The sequence below is a fragment of the Erigeron canadensis genome, chromosome 8, assembly GCF_010389155.1.
Source record: "Erigeron canadensis isolate Cc75 chromosome 8, C_canadensis_v1, whole genome shotgun sequence".
Lineage (NCBI taxonomy): Eukaryota > Viridiplantae > Streptophyta > Magnoliopsida > Asterales > Asteraceae > Erigeron > Erigeron canadensis.
Window position 1 is genome coordinate 44187919 of NC_057768.1, and position 20690 is coordinate 44208608.

General features: G+C 33.5%; 4 protein-coding genes across 4 annotated transcripts; 2 read left to right on the forward strand and 2 right to left on the reverse strand.

Moving 5' to 3' along the window:
* Nucleotides 1-1775: 1775 nt before the first annotated feature.
* On the reverse strand, nucleotides 1776-3831 carry LOC122579584 (vignain-like). The gene is made up of 4 exons (XM_043751773.1): nucleotides 3332-3831; nucleotides 2843-3075; nucleotides 2554-2694; nucleotides 1776-2177 (listed from the first exon to the last, which is right to left on the reverse strand). Exons 1-4 carry the CDS (start codon nucleotides 3771-3773, stop codon nucleotides 1923-1925), a joined length of 1071 nt encoding a protein of 356 aa, XP_043607708.1. The 5' UTR covers nucleotides 3774-3831; the 3' UTR covers nucleotides 1776-1922.
* Nucleotides 3832-4326: 495 nt separating this feature from the next.
* On the reverse strand, nucleotides 4327-6091 carry LOC122579069. The gene is made up of 2 exons (XM_043751158.1): nucleotides 5836-6091; nucleotides 4327-4583 (listed from the first exon to the last, which is right to left on the reverse strand). The coding sequence occupies exons 1-2, from the start codon at nucleotides 5938-5940 to the stop codon at nucleotides 4497-4499; spliced, it is 192 nt and encodes a 63-aa protein (XP_043607093.1). The 5' UTR covers nucleotides 5941-6091; the 3' UTR covers nucleotides 4327-4496.
* Nucleotides 6092-7568: 1477 nt separating this feature from the next.
* On the forward strand, nucleotides 7569-8786 carry LOC122610937 (protein JINGUBANG-like). Its single transcript, XM_043783887.1, has one exon. It carries the CDS (start codon nucleotides 7569-7571, stop codon nucleotides 8784-8786), a length of 1218 nt encoding a protein of 405 aa, XP_043639822.1.
* A 9180-nt stretch (nucleotides 8787-17966) lies between these two features.
* LOC122580568 (agamous-like MADS-box protein AGL16) lies at nucleotides 17967-19335 on the forward strand. Its single transcript, XM_043752839.1, has 2 exons — nucleotides 17967-18059; nucleotides 18382-19335. Exon 2 carries the CDS (start codon nucleotides 18386-18388, stop codon nucleotides 19292-19294), a length of 909 nt encoding a protein of 302 aa, XP_043608774.1. The 5' UTR covers nucleotides 17967-18059; nucleotides 18382-18385; the 3' UTR covers nucleotides 19295-19335.
* Nucleotides 19336-20690: the final 1355 nt, after the last annotated feature.

A 20690-nucleotide genomic window follows, 5' to 3' on the forward strand; every position in this document is an offset into this window, starting at 1 on the left:
AAAAGATGCAAAGGTTGATGCAAAAATCAATAAGGATATTAACGTAATGCAAATCATATAGTGATATCTTGTCCAAAGTCTAAACATTACGTATAGCTTATGATACTCTAAGACTTAAATTTTTCGCCTGATATTATTATATTGTTGATTTATCTCTGAAAGTACTCATCACCTCTCCATTTAAAAAATGTCCTTAAAAGTGTAATAAAAAAGTCGTATTTATTATTTTTAGCTTTAAGTTATTCTTCATATGTTTTTACATCCATCGATAGTAGGGTAGTCATAATTTTACCTTTTTAGTAAGAACAACAATAAATCTTAAATTTGATTAATAGCTTTTCTTTCGCATTCTAAGACTATTTGTAAAGGTAGGTGATAGAGGTAGGTGAAGGGTAAAAGTGAAAAGGGTGAATGGTTAAGGGATGTAGGTGATGAGTGTAGGTGAAGGGAAGAAGGTGATTGTGATCACTTAAGTAAAAAAACAAAATGTGAGGTCTTTTTTTATTTATATATATTTTTTTTTGTTTTCTTTTATTTTGATTGGATATAGAGTGAAAGATTGTAGGGTATTGTGTTTTTAATTAAATAATAGTGGGAACCAAATAATAAGTGAATGGTTAAAGGGAAAAATCAAAGGTGAAAGAAATGAAAAGATGATGTTTTTTTACTTTGGGAACGGTTATGAATGGTCTAATGACAGAACCACTCCAACAAAATATAAAATATACCAAGAAGAAAATATATAATATATTGAAAAAAAAAAAAAAAAACAGACATCACTTGGATACGCGGGTACTTTGGGAAGACCATCTTTGGTACGTTCTTATGTCTCTTTTTTTTGCATGTTTTTGTGCAATTAAAACTCTTCGTCCATATAATATACATATGACATTTTGTTTCAAGTGTCACCCAACATGTCCATATAATAAAGAAAATAACTAATGTGTTTCTTGCAATATGTAGTTAGATGTTTATCTCTTAAAATCTTTAATTTTGCTTTTTAATACTTAATCACACAATTGAAATAAATGTGAGATCAAGGTAAAAGCATATGAGTTTATTCCTATTCCTATAATAAATATTTAAAAAGTATATAATAAATATAACATAACCAGTGTATATATATTTTGAGGGATACGTGGTCACGTGGCTTTTCGTGAAGGATCACCATTGCATGTCAATTATTATTATGTATAAAGAAGATAGAAAGGCTGAAAGGGAAGAAAATAAAGAGTCAAATGGGCCTTTGATAATGATGATGATGATTGATGAGAATGTAAACAAAAACTTATACTGGACTATAAAGTAGGACTACTGAACTATGCTAATTAGTTGGGCCTTTAATATGCTAAGTTCCTTTTTTCCGTTTTAAAAATCATCTAGTATATTTAACACACAAAAGTTTTGTACGTAAACACTGTTGATTGATCCCTTTAAACAAAGTACTCCTTTTGATTACCTTTGCTTCTTTCTAAAGAATAAGCATTTCGGTGGTGTAAAACCGCTGCCGACAGCTTCATCGGTTACAAAGGAAGTGAAGAGGTGACGTTGTCAAATATATATGAGTTGATGTGTTAGTTTCAAAACACTTATGTAATGATGAACAGACAATTAGTAAAAAAAAAAAAGAAGAAATCACTTTCGGCAGTGGAATAAGTAATGAGTTGATACAACTGACAAATGAAGTGAAAACTTCATTATAACTCTATGCCGCGTTAAACCTAGACATGTAAAGTCAATATTTATCAAACATCACTTGTTAACAAAATGCCAAGCATTACAACAGGTCTGTATAACAAAATCTTCAACTTCTTATCTATGCTTATTATTTTTATTATTTAATAATTATATTATAATTATAATTATTAGATATAAGCCAGTAACTCAAAACAAAAGAACATATAAAGGGGATTTCCATGGCTCTAGAGCTCTTCTTTAGCCACATTGGTGGGGTTGTCAGCTGACAGCTTGACGGGGTATGATGCATCCATGGCTAACCCACACAATCCCTCTGGTGCATTAATCCCACGCTGCATCCTAATGTAACCTTGTTCACCCCAGCTGGTTCCCCAAGAGTTCCTCACAATCCAGTAATCGACCCCTTCTGGAGTAGTCCCATATCCTACTATTCCGACACCGTGATTCAGCTCAGTACCACAATGTCCATTAAAAACACCCTACAAAACATGAGATCAAAAATCTGATACAAACCAGATGTAGTTCACAAGTTATCTAGCAACAACAATGTTTTTTTTTCCTCTGGTAGGCAAAGACAGACAACTGACAACACCTATTAACCACCTACAATTTACACCTATTTGTCTTCAGTGAAATTTGAACCTACAATGTAATACCGCTAGGGTAAAGACTCATTGGTAATACCTTAATTATCACAGCTTATATCTTTCAAGAAAGGGAACTATTCCCATGACGCTCCATATAATGTTCTATGTATAATAAAACAAGAATACTACTGTAAATGTGCTTCAATCAAAGGCATATTATCAAGCAACCTTTGCACATGATAGGGCATATTTACAGATAACATTTTACCCTGGAGTAGAACTGGAATAAAAGACCACCGGCATCTATTGCAATGGAGATCGGCTGGTTGGCAGCAGCTTTCTTCAGCGCATTCTCGTCGTTGTCAGGCACGTTTTCATAACCATCAATTTTTACCGTAGGCGAATTTCTCTGCACAGCAACAGTTCAATGTATCTGAATGGAAAAGGTATATAATAGAATGTTGCAAGAATTTACGCATATGTTAACCAAGGTAGACTATATCTGTCTTGTCAAGATATTTGTGTTTGTGAACTTTTTAGTATTTTATTTCTAACACCTTCGATGTATCACAACGGCCATCATGTGCAAAGTAAGGGTAGATTTGCTCAGTTGTAACCCCACCGGTTTCCTTGATAAATTCATACGCATTTTCCATAAACCCTCCATCACATCCATGGTTATCAGATTCACAATCAACAAGCTCTTGCTCAGACAAAGAAACTAGTTCGTTGGTCTTGATTTTGTTAATACCCTCTACCCCAACTATGGTTGAAAACGCCCAACAGCTACCTGTCATAAGGTTAACAAGATTCAGTATCTAGTACTGAAAGCATAGTTCACAAAATCAACCCATTTCCTTCTAAAGAAATCGATCCTGATTATGTTTCATCTCTAACTAATAGATGGACAAATAGTGTTTTGGATTACCCAACCTACCCTGTTTTATATCACATGACATATTACCCAATTTTGACCTGTTTCCCCAGCTGCCCATTTTTCACTTCTAAATTTCTAATGTTTAATACAAAAGTTAAATATAGCATACCACATCGGCCTTGATTCTTTATAGGGTTCACGGCTCCCTTGTCCCTCCAATCAATGGATGGTGGTGGATTAGTAGTTTTCTCATGCATGAATGGGGTCCGTCGCCTGTCACCCTGGAGCATCCTGTAGTGCTGGATCTTTGAATCAAAACCGGACCTGAACTCATGGTTAGTCAAGTCAGCAAAATCGTTGAGCTTCAGCTTGTAAGGTTTATCCATCTGGTTCACTTTGTGAATGAATTGCACGTTGTACTTGAATACATTGAATCGTTTCCTCTTTTCACCAAGATCCCTTGAGATCTTGTGCTGGCTCCTCCATCTCTCGTACAAGTCCCACAGGCTCTGGTCAGAGACCAAGTCATTTTCGGTGAAATCAATACACTTAACTGCTCCTACAAACAGAGCAAAAGAAAGAGCTACAAAGAAAACTTTTCCAATTTCCATCTTCTAGGGAACTTCTAAATAATTTGATGTATGAAATCAAATTGTGCGACTTTATATAGTGTAATGAATGAGGGGGTTTGTTATCACAGGCATTGTTCGCGTCATATGTACGAATTTGTCACAGGATTCATGGATAAAATGAGCTACATTTTAGACGATAACTTTCTATTTTTAGTAGGAGGTTTGGATGTACTAGAAGAAGTACACCTTTTGAGCATGTAAAGCCTTTTTGCCTGATTTCATCTTGCGTGCTAGTGATAACTTTCAGTTAGACACCTACTTGATAAGGATTTAGATAAGAAATCCAGTGTTCAAGAGAGGAAACAAACCTTTGATGTCATCATAGATCTAAAATAAGCAAATCAATATTTATGAGGGAGAACCATGCACTTATGCTCGTTTAATCCCTGATGGGTCACAGTGCAAATTATGAGATACATAAGTGCAAAATAATATATGACCATATAAGCGGTAAAGAACTGATACTGAAGTTACCAAATTACAGTACAACTTACACTCATAAACAGGAGTAATCTGAGCACCAGTTAACAAATTAATATCAATGCCATTCAGTTATTATTAGAAAAGACAGGCTTTAACAACCACCATTTGTATCTTAATACAGAAGTGTTGTCCAGATGAAAAATCCAGAAAATACAACAAATTCACTGAAACACATAAAGGTAAGGCATTCAATGCCACAATCAGCTTTAAGCAGCAAGTTTAAGCAATAGGATCTCTTTCTCTGTTTTCTTGTAGCAGCTGTTCTCTCACCCTCCTGATCTCTGCTTCCTTCTCCATTCTTTCTTGCTGCAATTGTTTAAAAAAAAAAAAAAATTCATACTTAGTGCCTCACGTCACAAGACCTCTTTCATACTTCCATGCGACAATTTAGTAACATACTTCATTAAACAACCATACGATTCCCAGAACAAGAAATCATATTCACCTTTGTAATTTGGATTGCGGCTTGTTGATACTAGAGTTGCTAACAAAATTTAACTTATCTGTTCAAACTTGAAGTATTTGTCATGAAACTCAATGTAGCTTTCTAATTTTACCACAAAAGTTTAAGGAATCAGTCAATTCAATGTCTCAATCTCAAATAGTCTGAGAAAATCATAAAAGTACATTATTAGGACAGTGCAACATTGTCCACTCTCTAGCCAGTAAAGAGCATGGGCAGAATTAAATCCTAAATAGTAAGAACTAACAAATGATATGTCACAGCTTACAACTCATGCTCATTTCCGATATGCCACAAAATTTCACTTCATATAATATACGTAATAGTCAAAACAGCCAATTACAATTAAGTGATCAGCGTAAGAAAAGCAAGTAAAATTACAGTTTAGTTATGGAGTCTGATGTACGTCACATGGAGCTTTTAGGCACGAAATTCGGGTAGGCTAGAAGAATGGCCAGCAGTAACTTGTTGACAGAGCAAGTAATTAGACTATAAGTAGAGCCCTAGTGTGGTTGTCCACATATATTATATCGATTTCAATAAAACTCCTCTAATTTATCCATGAATTAAGCTGATCTAAGTTATCAGCCCAATCACATAGCTCTGTGTATTCTTTTCTTTTGCGTTTAAGTTTCGGTTAGCTAATGTTGAATCCACAACAATAACATTCAGCCTAGAGAGGCAATAATATCATATCCATAAAATTACAGCATATGTTTCAAAGGCTTAATCCAAAAAATTTCAACTCGCTACCATTGTATCCATATGACTTCCTGTAGCGAGTAAAGACGTGTCGCCATTTTTTTAACCCGTGTTAACTTAACACTAAACTCTGTGTCTTGTTTTTCTTATTCTCAAGTTTGTGTTAGATATTTAATTAAGAAAGTTTTATTTCACTACTATGGTATGCATCTATTAAAAGTGTACAATAATTGCCGTTCCAAAAAAAAAAAAAAAGTGTACAATAAAACGTAACCCTAATTCATGCAATTCCGGGCTACCCACTCATAAGACGAAAATCAATTAGTAGTATAATATTTAAAGGATATAGATACAGATATATAGATACAGAAAGAAAGAAAGGGGGAGAAAGACCTTTTCGTCTTGATGAAGAGCGATCCAAACATGAACTTTGTCCATTGATTGCCAGAACACAAATGCTCCTAATGACATCCCGAAAAACGAAGTCATGTTCACCATCTTTGCTTCAATCGATCGATCTAATCCGATTTTTGATTGTTTGTGAATCAATCGATTGGCAGATGACGAGATTGGGGAACGGCGTCCTTAGTTGGTAAAGGGGAAGAAATGGCAATTGCTTTCTTTCTTTTCTAATTTTAGTCCCTATACTTTTTTATTCGTATATAATGCTAGTTAACACATTTGTTATCATATCATTTCCTTTTTTTTCTCTCGCACAACACAGTCACATGTTAACATTCTCAATGAAATTTAGGAACAAAATGATTGATACAAATGTAAATATATGAGAAATTACGGATTCAAAAATTTTATATGGTTTTGTAATTGATCATCTATTGTTATTAGTCTAGCAAATATTAAAACTATCACTATATATATATAAATCTTCATACATTGTTTAGATCGAGATTGAGTAACATTATTGTCTATGTGTTCATTATTTCCAGATGGATATGATTTTGAATTTACGTTTTAAAATAATTTCCAAAAGTGTTTAGTTATACGTATGTATAACTAATTAATCTGTTAGTTAGTATTATACATGTATTAATATTTTAGAGATAGTCTTTAAAGTCTTTCTTATCAAAAAATCATCCCGTAAAAAATTAATAAAACAACCACCACAACAACAAGACCCAATTTCTAAATGCGGGGTATGAAAAGCTGAGATGTAAACAATCTTGTCTTTATATAAAAATAAAGAGACTACTTTCATAAGACATCCGGTCAAACAAGATAATACTAAAAAATTTAGTAACTACGTATGTCGATCAAGTATCACCTGACTGTCCTTGAGCTTTAACTCAATGGTTGAATGACCATTCCCCATTCCATGATGTCTTGTGTTCAAACCTTAGGGAGGACATAAGAATTAAGTTCTTTTATGAGGGCTTGACTTGGGTATACCCAGGTTCAAGTTTAAAGGGCAGAGTTTCCTCCCATCAGCTATTTGAAATAGGCATTTCTACTTCGAGGAAACTCTCTAGCGCGGATCCGGTTAAAACAACGTATGCTAGACCTCTCGCTGTCGAATCACGACACGAAGTTTTCAATGAAATTTACCTTTCAAAAAAAAAGTATCACCTGACTATCTTTACTATCTTATAGACCAAAAGGCTTATTTTTATTTTTAGAAAATTCTGTCTTTAAATTACCGAAATTGTCCTTGACATTTTATGTTTTTAATGAGTTAATTTACACTTCAACCCTTATCTTCTAAAATATTTTCACTATCAACTTTACATCAACCTACTTTCCTACACCAGATCGTCATCCCCGCTAGCGCCGCCGCATTGCGCGAGAGTATTAACAAATATAAATAACACACTTTATTAAAAGATTAATAAATCTGACTTGTAAATGTTTTATGGTAAATGCGTAGTTGTAAATTATATATGTTTTTCTTGTACCTATCTATGTACACTTTTTCTTTTTGAACAATTTTATTGAAGAAGACAAAAATCAATACTCAATTCATGAATATTTCTCCATTCTTGGTAGATACGGGGACATTGACTTTTCACACTCTCAAGGCTTTATATTTGATTTCCACTTTGTTGCTTCTTGTTCACTGTTTCATTCAACCACACTCCCAAAGCTAACTACCATCATTTTATTGCCGGAATATGAAACTCCGGCCATTCATATCCATCTGCTCCACCAACACCACCAACACAACACCACAAGCACCACCACCACCATTAAAAAAGCTAGTAAGCTCCAACACAAACACCATCAACATTTCACACACAACCATCGGAGGCCTAACCTTAACCATCTCTCACCAGCGCATCACCTCCCTCAAACCACTCCCATCATGCCACGTGGACATCCTAGCCATCCATGACAACCTTCTTTACGCAGCCACCGGTAACCTCATCCACTTAATTGACGCGACATCATTTGCAATACTCGACACATTTAGTGATCAAGGATCCTCATCCGGGTCCGTTAAGTCCGTTACATTTAGTAACGGACATATTTTCACGGCTCATCAAGACAACAAAATCCGGGTATGGAAGTTAATCGAAAACAAGTATTATCATCATAAACACATTGCAACACTTCCTACTTTTGAAGACAGGTTGTTTCGTTCAGTTTTGCCAAAAAACTACGTACAAGTAAGGCGCCATTGTAAAAAACTGTGGATCCAGCACCAGGATGCTGTGTCTGGGCTGGCATTGGTAACCGAACAATTGATCTGTTCGGTTTCTTGGGACAGATATCTAAAAATCTGGCAGGCATCAGATTTTCGATGTTTAGATAGTATAAAAGTGCATGACGACGCTGTTAACAGCGTTGTCGTGTCAGTCAACGGAACCATCTTTACTGGTTCTGCTGACTGCAAGATAAAAATTTGGGGAAAAGTGTTCGGAAAATATAAGCTCATTGTCACGTTGGAAAAACACAAGTCAGCAGTGAATGCATTGGCACTAAACGAAGACGGATCGTTGTTGTTTTCTGGCGGTTCTGATCGGGTGATTATGGTGTGGGTGAAAGAACACGGTAGTAATAATTATATGGTGCTGGCTGCGTCGCTACGTGGCCACCTGAAGGCGGTACTTTGTTTGGTATATGTTTGCGATTTGCTGTTTAGTGGATCGGCTGATCGAACAGTTAGGATTTGGCAACGAGGATGTGAAGGTAAATTTTGTTGCTTGAAAGTGTTGGATGGATACGAAAGACCGGTTCGATCATTGGTAGTGGACCGGGGCATAGCTAAATTCGGGTCAAAAGTTGGACCTAATTTTGTACGAGTTTTTAGTGAATGTTCGAATGGAGTGATTAGGATGGTAACGATTGAGGATTTGAGTTTGTCGAATTCTGTATCGACATATGTATAAACAAAAAAGTAATTTGTTACTAGCTAGCTTTTTACAATGTATAATCACAAAGAACATTTAATGTAAGAGTATGTGTAATAAACCTTATATTGTAAGTTCAAATTTCGTTATAAACAAATTTGTACATATATAAATTGATCGATTGCATGAAATATTTGTATTAAGGAAAAAGTTACAAGTTATAATGCAATCATTGACATTACTTAAAATATAATGTGTACAAAGTATATATTTAAGTACATACATATTTAAATAACTAACTCTTCTAAGGTTAAAATCACATCCTTACACACGTACGTACTGTTCAGTTGATATATAATAGTACTCCGCATCTCAAGAATTAATCAACAATAAAGACATGTGTTTTATCGATGGATATCAATTGTACTTCATGTTTCTTCATTGTAAACGTATATAGTTGCTCTCAAAGCCTCAAACATAACCGAGAATGAATTAAACGTACGAAAAAGATAGTTGGAAATAATAGTATAATAACAATATGTAATTCCTTAAATATATATATATATATATATATATTACAAAACGATTAAATAATGATAAAGGAATTAAACAAGAACAGAATGGAAGAACCAAATAAAAGAAGGAAACTGAAAAGGTTCCTGCAAGACAAAAGAAACGTAAAAGAAGAACCGGGCTTGTGTTTGACACAATTCCCTTAAACGGAACACAGGGATGGATGTTGCTACGAGAACGAATGAGCAATGTGTATGTGATACGAGATTGTGTATTGTTCTGTATATCTTTCAAGACTGATCATTATGATACAGAACAGTACACGAATGAACAATGTGTATGTGATACAAGATGATAATTATGATATCAGTTTCAGAGTTAGAAATTCTAGATCTTTCTTAAACGGGTCAAAACCCGGGTCGGGTTTATCTCGGATCGCAACAAAAAGGAGCCCCGTGCGGGCCCCAATTTTTCGAGCTGCATTCGTGTCCGCAGGTCGCGCGTACATGCATTGGTTCAGAGAATTTTGACCCAGAAACCCGTTTTCTACACCCCTGCGCGCGGGTAGGAGCCAGAGTAAAACAAAACACAAGATCTTGACATAGCTTAGAAACCTTCACTTATAAACTAGTAAAAGTTTATATTCCACACCAATGTGGGACAAAGCTTTTCCAACTCCAACTTATGCACCAAACACACAACTTTGAGACTCGATATCTCATTCACCTTTAACCCAATTTGGACGCATCTTAGTTTGTTACGTAGCCTTGGCCAGAGACTACAAAATCCACTAAACGGTTCGCAATATATGTCACACGACTATATATTTATTGATGTCTAAAGTGGTGGAAAAATGCACTTTTTCCCAAAAAAACTAAATTACAAAACAGAAAGGAATAAAGTCAAATAATGAAATTGAACATAATACAAGATAAAACGTTAAAAAAAAAACTTAAAACAAAATACCAAACTACTAACAAACAATCAAGCTGCAGTATGAGCATCTTGGTGGTGGTTCTACATTGAATAGTACGTAATCAAGTTTGCAAATGTGGTATTAATATATTAATAACAATAATAATAAAAATATGCTACTTGATTAAATTTTATATGTGATTTATTAGAAGGTGACAAATTAAACCTTTGCCGATCCCATGATCTTTTGGTTAATTAAGTTGATTTCCCCTTTTGACAAACCTTCATCTTTTGGTTTCTTACATTCATATTAAAATCTCATAGGATTTAGGAATGACTACGTACATATTATTTTATCTCCCACTAGCTTGTTTATGCTAGAATCTTTAATTAAAAACGTACTTTATATATATATGAGCCTAATACTCATCGTTAACAACTCACCTATATTTTACCGCTACCACATTCGTCGTCATATAGTGTGGGTTGTTTCTACCTAGATATATATGTATAAATAGTAGTATGTTATGATTAAAATTATTATGAGGCTGTCGATAATAAGTTTTCAATAAGTGTCTTAATATATATGTGTCATTATCAAATTTTATATATGCCTAATTTGATTAAGCCCAATTTCACTTGGGATAAAAATACTAGGAATGGTAGGAATAAAATGGTTGAGAAATATAAAAGTGAGAAAATGAACACATGATAACTAATTAAATTTCATATATGACTGTACTTTCTTAAGGCTATTGCAATAACCATTTCTCAATATGAAGTTTCATGCAAACTGATCGATCATGTGCATTGAAATTTTGCTTATACTTTTTCATCTTTTTTTTTTTATATATATAAATAAATGTGTTAAGTTGGAATATTTATATTTGGTGGTGATATATTTTTAACTTCTACAAACTTATAGTAGTTGGTTTCGGTGAGTTTTTACTCTGATTCTACGTGATAAAGGTTTTTTATGATCATCAAAGTTTTTAAATGATGAATTTATTATGCAAGGTGGCTTTATAACACGGTCCGGTTAAAATAATTTATTTTAGACTCTCCAATATTTGTGATTAATTTCTATTTTTATTTTTCTAAAAAGATATAAAAGTATGATAAGCTTAAGAATAAATGTGGGCTCTATCTAATTAGTAGCTTAAACCAGTTGGCAGGGACGTTGGTTTTTTGTGTTCGGCCGTCGGTTTTCACAAGTCTTAAATCCTTATAAGTGAATGATTATCATATTGGTCCCTATAATTGCGCTGCAGATTCTTTTCATGACCATCGTTAGGTTGTTTAATTACATATGGATTAAGAAATTATACTACATACTTCTTCTTACTTATTTTAATACTAGAACGGTATCCGCGCAATGTGGCGGTGGTTGTGACGGCAACGGTGTGGTGGAGGCGGCGTCGAGTGGTGTAGATAATTGATGTAAAGGTATAATAAAAATATTTTGGATAAATGACTGATATTGTAATTTAATCATTAATAGTATTTTAAATAATTTCTCCATAACTTTTAAAGAGAGAGTTGTTTTATTTATTAAATAGTATAAAAGTATATATTAGATGTATAGAGGAATTATGATTAAGAAATAAATGTATTTTAGGTATAAAAAAGTGTTGAATTTCTTAAAATAAGAGAGATCAATGGGTTATGGATATTCTTGTTATACCACTTAGCTTAGTTTTGCAATTTTCCCATAAATGTGAATATGTAGGGTTGAGATTCTCTCAAGTTAAAGGTAACTTAAGGGTTAAACACTGGCGGAACCACATTTAGACAAAGGGTAGTTCGGTCTACGGGTACATTAAATTTTTATATTATAATTTTTCTGATAATGGTGTTTTTTTATTGGTGTTACGAGTCAAATAAATATGAGATACCGGTCAATGTAACTAATTTCAAACTTTCGAAAGATATTCCTATCAATATAACTTATAAAGATGTATGTAATAAGGGAAAAGTGAATATATGGCTATCATGTAACTAAGCTTAGGTGTAGATCCTCTCACATATCAATTTTTTAATATTTGTTATAAAATAAATAAATCACATGGCCTCCATGATTTTAATAGTATAAAAAAATGGCATGTGATGGTAACTATACCCAAGTTTAGCTACATGATAGCCATATATTCCCTTCCCTCATGTAATGAATATGTAACATCCCAAAATTTTTAAATTAAAGAAAATAAACCTTTAATATAGTTTTGTCATTAAAATAGTTTCCTAGTATTTTATTTTTGATTATGAGTTTAATTTAGTTGAAACTTTAGCAGATAGCGGATAAATTACCCACTAAAATTTTATATGGGACGTGGCATATGGAGGAGTTGCCAGCAACATTTTGTTAGTGAGTCATGTTTTTTCACTTCAAGCTTTCCTTCCCTACTTCTTTCAATTCTTTCAATCCTTCTTCTCAATCCTTTCTTGAAGTGTGAAATTCTAGTTCCCATCTAAATCAAATAATAACTTCAATCAAGTATCCAAGTAATGAAAATAATAATAATAACATCAAATTGCTAGAAATCAAATTGGGGAGAATTTGTGTGTTGTGTATGTGTGTGTGTCGACACACATAAAGGAAAAGAGAAGGATTTGGGGGTTTGATTCTTGATAGTTGTTCTTGAATCATTGAGGTAATTATCCTTCCAACCCTAGTTTTAATTTTTGTTCAAGAATTAGGGTTTATGCATTTTTATGATTTGGGGGTTTTCATCTATATGAGTTAATTTCTGTAATTCAAGTTAGGGTTGTTGTAATTTAATTAAATTTAGGGTTTTAATTGGGTTGCATGATAGATTTTGTTGAATGATAGTGAGAAATAGTTGGACAGATTCTGACCCTGGTCTTAAAACGAGTTAAACACCCCCATGACAGAATTTTCACTTGTCGAGTCCTAAAAAGAAAATGTAGGTTATTGTGTTACGAAACTTTTTCCACTGGAATGGGTTAAAATGACGAAGTAGAACTCTAGATATGAATTTTTGAATTCAGGGGCGCAATGCTGATTTTTCAGCAAAACTGATTATGTGTCTGTCATTAAAACGGGTAAAACACATTCTTGCAAGTTAATTCATATCTTGGTCACTGAATATAAAATGTACCTAAATATATTAAGAAGACGTGGCCACTGGAATGGGGTCAAAATGTGTTGTAGAACTCAAGTTATGGTCATTTGAAGTCAGTAAGGTCAAAACTGCTTTGTTAATGAAAACAGCAGCAGTATTGGTTTTTAAAACGACCAGAAGTCATCTTTGAAAGACAATTCACATGTTGGTCTCTAAAATGTAGATATATGTGTCTATTAAATTTGGCCACTGGAATCAAGTAAAAAGAGTGAGTAGAAATTGAGCTATGCTTGTTTGAAGGCAGCTTGGTCAGATATGAAAAAGATAATTTTAAACAATAAGTTTGTTGACTATTTTGTGATTAAGATGAAAATAATAATTTTAGTAAGGATGTTGTATAGACATATCATTATGATTATGAGAATGCTTTTGACATGTGGGTCAAGGTTTTTATAAAAATTTGGTTGTGGTCATATTTGCTTAAGTTGCGAATAATAAGAAAATGGTGATTTTGGTATTAAGATGAATGGCCACATTGTTGTGAAAGCAAATTGAGATTTTGAAAGAAGCCAACCTTAGAATGTGAATTATGTAAAAGTGAGGTTGAGCATTGAAATGCTAGAAAAGATTGTAATGTATGGTTTGTTAACCATGTGGTATGAACTAATTGAGCTTGATGATCTTATATGTGTAAATTATGAATTATTGCTAGGTGGAAAGCAATATGATTGTTAGATGGTCATCATGGTTTTGGTTGTCGCAAAGGAGGTGAGTACTCTTGCATACCTTTATGTATACGTTGGGTCAATTACCATAAGATGTGAATGTTCCAAGTATGGTAATTGATTTGGCGTTTAGCCCATATGGGGCATAGTTTATGAGGCCTAAGAACCTCCGGGGCTTAAGAATCCCGATAGTTGATATGATATGAGGCCTAAGAACCTCCGGGGCCTAAGAATCCCGATAGATATGATTTATATGATTGTTTAGCTTATATGGATCCATATATGTGTTGATAGTGTGCAAGGTGAGCATGTAAATGTGGCATGACGGTGTCATAGGTTACATGTGAAAGTCCTTGCACTTTGCCCTCCTTCGTATGTATAAACGTATGCAAGATTATTCACTAAGCTTTGCTTACTTTTTAGTTGTTTACCCTTTTTATAGGTTGTCCCGGATGTGGAAGAAAGTTTAGTAATCTAAAGATTGAAGTTAAAGTTGCGTAACGGATATGCTTGCTTTAGCTAAAAGAGGTTAATGGTAACGTTGATAGTACCCGTAGAAACCCCCTTTTGAACAATGGCTCTTGATACATCGAATTGTTTTGGTATAATTATTCATTTTGTCAAATGTAAGGAATAAGGGTTTCGGTTACTTTTATTGAGTCATTTTGTATTAGAAATGTGTTGAATTGTGATTGAAATGTATCTTTGGAAAACTCATAATCCGTAACAGGTTTTGACGACGATTTTACGAAGGGGTCATGTCAAAATTTCTAACTTTTAGTACATTGTCTTTTATAACTAGTTTTACTTTGTTATGTTTATTTCTATGTCTAAAACTTGTTTGAACTCAGAAATGCCTTTTCTCCCACTGCGGCGCAGTGGGAGTGTGTCCAACCCACTGCGGCGCAGTGGAGAGTGCTCAACCCCAATGCGGCGCAGTGTGGGTATAAAAAAAATAATCTTATTTTTCTATTAATTGAGTCGTGTCGTTTCAAAATATGAAAAGAATACTCCAAAAATGTCAAAAACTCTTAAAACCTCACCAAAAAGACAAAAATCCTCAATAAAGTGCTAAAAATTATAACAATCTAAACATTATTGTTACTTTGAGACAATACGAGGCTAACGAAAAATTTTGTGTTACAGGTCACTTTCGATCTGGTTCCGCCACTGAGGGTACAGTTAGATGATCTCGACCATTGATTTTAAATCAATGGTCAATATTATAAAGTTATAATTGAATTATAACATTTGATTTAATCCAATAGTCAATAATCATCCAACTTTACCTCTCGAGTTATTTTTAACTTGAGAGAATCCTGACATTACATTTACAATTATACTCCACTCGTAATAAGGGTGAGGACTATCTGCCACTTAATATTAATCTCCAAGTTCTTTGATGATTGTGAACAACTATTTACATAACAAATTTTCAACCATCACATCGAATTCTATAAGCCTGGTTAGTTTTAGTGACAAATATTGTTGAATATACACCAGATATAGCAAAAAATAAAGTAAAAACCAACACTCTATGGTTATTGATACATGGTCAAAAATATGTCTCATTTTTTGATGGATATGAACAAATTAAAAATGATAAATACATGAAATTAAATTAATTTTTTTTTAACATCAATTTTATAATATAACGACCTTTTAGCGAATTACCGAAAAAACACTAAAATTACATGAAATAATTGAGGCAGATTTGCCATAAGTTCCAGACTATACTATGTTTTCAACTATGACATTATATCCAAAATAAGAAAAAGAAACAATTTCACGAAAAATATCTAGGCTGGGCATGGTAACTCCTTTGAAAACAACATTGTTCCGATACTTCCATATTACCTACCACCAAATAGATAAAATAACTTCAACAATATTCTTGGCTTTCTTTGTCAACTGCGTCCCCAATATCTGGTCCAAACACTCACTTGGTCCCCCATCTGACATTGTGAATTGTGACTTGAAGCCATGTTGACATCATTATACATACTTCGGTTGACACAATGTAATCCTTGAAGATATGACTCACTGTTTCTACACTCTTATTACAAAGAGGAGAACATATGGAAGTGATCTCCATACCTCTAATACTAAGGTTGAACCTTGTAGGGAGACGATCTTTGAGTAATCTCCAAAGAAATATGTTGACTTTCATAGGCACCAAGGAGTTCCAGTGGGTTTTGTAATCACCAGATGGTAAGATCGAGAGATCCAAGTGTAGTCTAATATCTTTTACTGAAACAGAAGTGTTTTCATTGAGGTTCCAACGCCATGAATCCGGATTTGCAACCAATGTTACTGCCTGTAGGTTATCTATCAACTCCTCTAGTTGAGATTCCTCACGACCGCCCCTTATGCTCCTTCCCCAGTTCCAAGTCCATGAGTTGTCAAAGAAACGATCAGATAGTAAGCAATTCGGCTAAGTTTCACGAGCAAATAAATGGGGGTACCTGTTAGCTAATGATGCTCCTCAAAGCCAAGTATTAGTCCAAAATCTAATACTTCTGTCTAAAATTTATTTGCTTCATTAACATGTGTATCTATCTTGCATTTATAAGAGTGGACTATTAGGTTGGAGTTTATCAGAGTCATAAGTTTGATCCTAGACATGTATGTTCGAGCATCACATACTGCATAATTGAATGTCACCGTGGTGTCTCGAATGCTAATTTCTAACTATTAACTACTGATTCATTGTGTAACTATTTAATATCAAGCTTTTAGTTTTTACTAGTTGTATGTGACATATTATATCTTAGCAAATCAATTACATGGTGACTTAAAAAATGACATGGCAAACTATTATGATTGTCATGTCACTAAACATACTTTTTTTTTATCTAACTAGCACAGTGACCGCAATGTGGTGGTGGTCTTCATGACAACAGTGTGGTGAAACAACTGTTGGTGACTGAGGCAGTATCAAATGGTGTAATTATAGATGTAAAAAACTAAAAATAATTGATAAATGGTTAATGAAGATATTTTAAAATATAAAAGATTGATAGTGTAATTTAATTATTAATGTTAAGGAGTTAATGTAGGTGAAAATATTTTAAGAGTGCCAAGTTTAAATATTACATATGTTTCAACATTTCCGAAAATAGAGTTATTTTTTTTATTATATAAAAACAGTAGTTATCCGGGCTTTCTAAAGCCCTTTACAAACCGAAAGCTATATTAAAACAATGTCACATAGGATAAAATCATACATGGCATCTCCATAATTTTTTTGACATTATTTATCTTATCTACCAATAAACCGAAACAAGATTCACATGTTCTTGAAACGACACGTGGCGTAATGCTTGATCGACACGTGTCATTTTAATTTATTTATTTTGTTAAGTTAGCTTTTTTTAGTTGTATATAAATTCAATTTTCTTATTAGACTTATAATTAAACTCTAACGCTTGGCTTATTAATACAAAAGACATTATAACCTTATTTTATTGATCGTTTTCTCATTAATAATTTTTCTTTTTTTCATTTTCAATTCTTCAACTCCTATTACTTATATTAATTATAAGTTGTTAACATAAAGACTTTAAAATTTTGAGTTTACGATCCAAAATCACAAGTTTATTTGTCATCATCCATTATGACTACAAGTTTCAATTTTGATGTGGTACTAAAAATTTAAGGTAAATCCAAAACTCTAACTAAACATATATTATATTTATTAATAGTGTTTATTATAATTTTGCTTTGATTATCAATTTACTTTAACCACAATTTATTTCATACGCATGAATCATGTAAGAGGCATATTCGAATTTCTTTATCATAGAATTAATATGAATACCGTATATCGGTATTAGAACTAGTTTATATATATTTAAAAGAAAATAAAAATTGAAATAAGATTATTGTGTTATACTCGTAGATACATTGTCCAAATTTACTCTGTCAAAGTTAATATCAAATCAAGCAACCAAATCCTATATAAATCTCTTCCAAAATAAGCATAAATCTATATGGCTATAAAATTATATGAAGATATCTCAGTATTAATTAACTAATGTAATAAAGAAAAATCCTGAATTATTTTCTTCTGCTTGGTACGTCCCTACTCCTTTTTTCTTCTTTGTCCAACAATTTTAAGTTTTGTGGCCTTTCATCATAAATTACGCGGTGGTTCTTGTGTACAAGATTTTGCCGTCACTCTTTAAATCCCTTGTTTCTTAAATGTATAACTATATCTCTATACACCGGGATTGAGTTTTTTTCATTTTTCTATACGCTTCATCTAGTTTTTGCCCGTCTTTGTTATGTTTGTAACTAATGTATATATATATGTTTAGACATTGTTTTGGGTTTAATTTTTTTATGCATTTGTACGTTTACATGTTATTATTTGGGGTTTTTGTATTTGTTTTGCAGATCGATGGGGCGTGCAAAGCTAAGGATGGAACTCATAACGAAAGAGAGAGCCAGAAACACGGCTTATCAGGCAAGAAAACTCGGGATCATAAAGAAAGCATCCGAATTCAGTATCCTTTGTGATGTTGATACCATCATTATCATGTTCCCTCCTGATTCTAACAAGCCTGATATTTGGCCTGATAACCATAATAAAATCAAGAAAACCATTGCCTCTTACAAGTCAAAAAAGGGCGAAACAGGGAGAAGAACTTACGATCTTCATGACTTTTTTGAAGATCATAAGAGAAAGATTGAAGACGAACTTGTGAAGGCCAGGAAAAAAAACATGGAAGCCAAATACCCGATGTGGTTTGATAAGTTAGATGGTTTAAACACAAGTGAACTGGCACAATTTGCCATATGGTTGCAAAATAAAGAGGATATAGTGATAGCTCGTCTTGATCTCTTGAAACGAAACATGAGCATTAATCAACAGCCCTTTATGTTTGACAATATGCAGCATATGTTTCATTATGCAGGTTTTGGTTCAGGTTCACAGCCTGCAGGTCTTGATCATGGTCAAGTGGTTAACCAGTACACTACACATGATAATGGCTGGCTCCAGGATGCAGCAGCAACACCGTATCTACCGTTAGGGAGTGAACTAACAGGGCAGAGTTCTCTGGAGTATGAAGGTGGTGTGGTTAATGGCCATAACTTGAACCAGTGGGCATCTCCACAGCTAGAGGTGCAAGGCGGTCGGATGCCAGACTTTGCAATGCAAGAATTGAACAAGTGGGCATCTCCACAGCCAGTGGTGCATGACAGTATGGTGCTGGACCTTGTGAGGCAAAATTTTCAATCGCAGGTTAACAATGGTGGTGGGCAATTTTCCACAATGAATGATCATCAAGGAAGGTTTCAGGATTAATAGTAGTTTGTGGCTGATTTAATCTTTAAGACTTTTTTGGACATGGGTTTTTTTTATTTGCTTTTCTTCTTTTTGTATTTTTAAGGATTTTGATCATTTTCATTTTATCCATTTTCCACTTATATGTTTAAGTTTTTTGCGAGCTTCTGCAGTTTTACTTTAGATTTACCAGATAGATTTTGTTTGATTTAGCTTAGATCACCCTTTCTTCTGTTATTTTTTGAAACTGGAGAATGCTTTTGGCAAGTATGGTTTTGGTAGACATAGCTCTTGAGGTTGTGGTTAACACAAAATCTCAGATGTGTCCAGGATATGGTTGCCTCATATGAGCCTGTATCTTTGTACATTGCCTTTGCCAATATTCTTGTATGATTATTAAAATTTAATGTACCAACATTCATAGATACAATATAATACAAGAACAGAAGCAGAGTAAATACATTTGGGATTTAATCGTTTTTTAACATTGTAAAAGCTACCGTCAAGGATCAATTATTTCTACAATAAGTATCTTAATATACTCGATAAATTGCTAATATATATGTTAAATGAAGTAATATGTCAATAACACAATTTTGCTATACACAACTAATTCAACCTTTTACGTAATTGTACAATGTGTAATTTACTGTATGTACATTTCTAACTTAGTAGTGTATCATATTTTAAAACCTTAATTTTCTGCCTAGAAATCAATTCAGCCAGAAGAAAGAAAAAATATAAATACAAGAGGTGATACTATTTATTTCGGCATTAAAAATAATCATTTCTCTGGTACCATGGTATCATCAACAAACAACATGAGTTGTCAATAATACACAAGGTTGATCGTTTATGCAAAGCCCTCCTATCACACAAACCTAACCGATCTTGCTCCTTTCAGTAGGCAAACATAACCACACACTAGATTGCGAACCCCTGCAGATTCAAAAATGGGTTTTTCCGACCTATAAGGGTCACGTGTCCAATTTTATAAACTTCTGCATCTTCATTTCTCATAATTGTAGCAAAAAGTATCTTAGAGCAAAGTTGAGTTGATAACAAGATAGCAGCCATATAGATGATTATGAGCTTGGATCAAGTGATAGAGCACAAGAAAAACAATGGTCCAGGTAAGTGGATTTCAGAACATTTGAAGATAGAAGGTATGGAATGTCAACCGTCAACGTAAAAGACCCAGGAATATTGGATCCATTCTAGTGAGTATATCCAACTTAAAAATTTAGAAGGCCTCATACAGTGCATAGTAAAATATATCACTGCAGTTAAGACAGCAGTATTGGATTGAATCAAGCGTGAAAACCACAGGCAGGTTTAAACTAAGGGCTAGTTTTGGCATCACCAATCATGTTTCCATTTTAAACACTCCTGCAATGGTGTCAAATCCTTTTAACAG

Bases quoted from the DNA above. Each gene is read 5' to 3' on its own strand.
- LOC122579069 (XM_043751158.1), bottom strand. From the start codon at position 5,940: ATGGTGAACATGACTTCGTTTTTCGGGATGTCATTAGGAGCATTTGTG. The intron at 4,584-5,835 runs GTCTTTCTCCCC...AAACAATTGCAG, and splicing joins CTCTTCATCAAGACGAAAAG to CAAGAAAGAATGGAGAAGGA.
- LOC122579584 (XM_043751773.1), bottom strand. From the start codon at position 3,773: ATGGAAATTGGAAAAGTTTTCTTTGTAGCTCTTTCTTTTGCTCTGTTT. The intron at 3,076-3,331 runs GTATGCTATATT...ACCTTATGACAG, and splicing joins AAAGAATCAAGGCCGATGTG to GTAGCTGTTGGGCGTTTTCA. The intron at 2,178-2,553 runs GTAAAATGTTAT...CATGTTTTGTAG, and splicing joins TATTCCAGTTCTACTCCAGG to GGTGTTTTTAATGGACATTG.
- LOC122580568 (XM_043752839.1), top strand. From the start codon at position 18,386: ATGGGGCGTGCAAAGCTAAGGATGGAACTCATAACGAAAGAGAGAGCC.
- LOC122610937 (XM_043783887.1), top strand. From the start codon at position 7,569: ATGAAACTCCGGCCATTCATATCCATCTGCTCCACCAACACCACCAAC.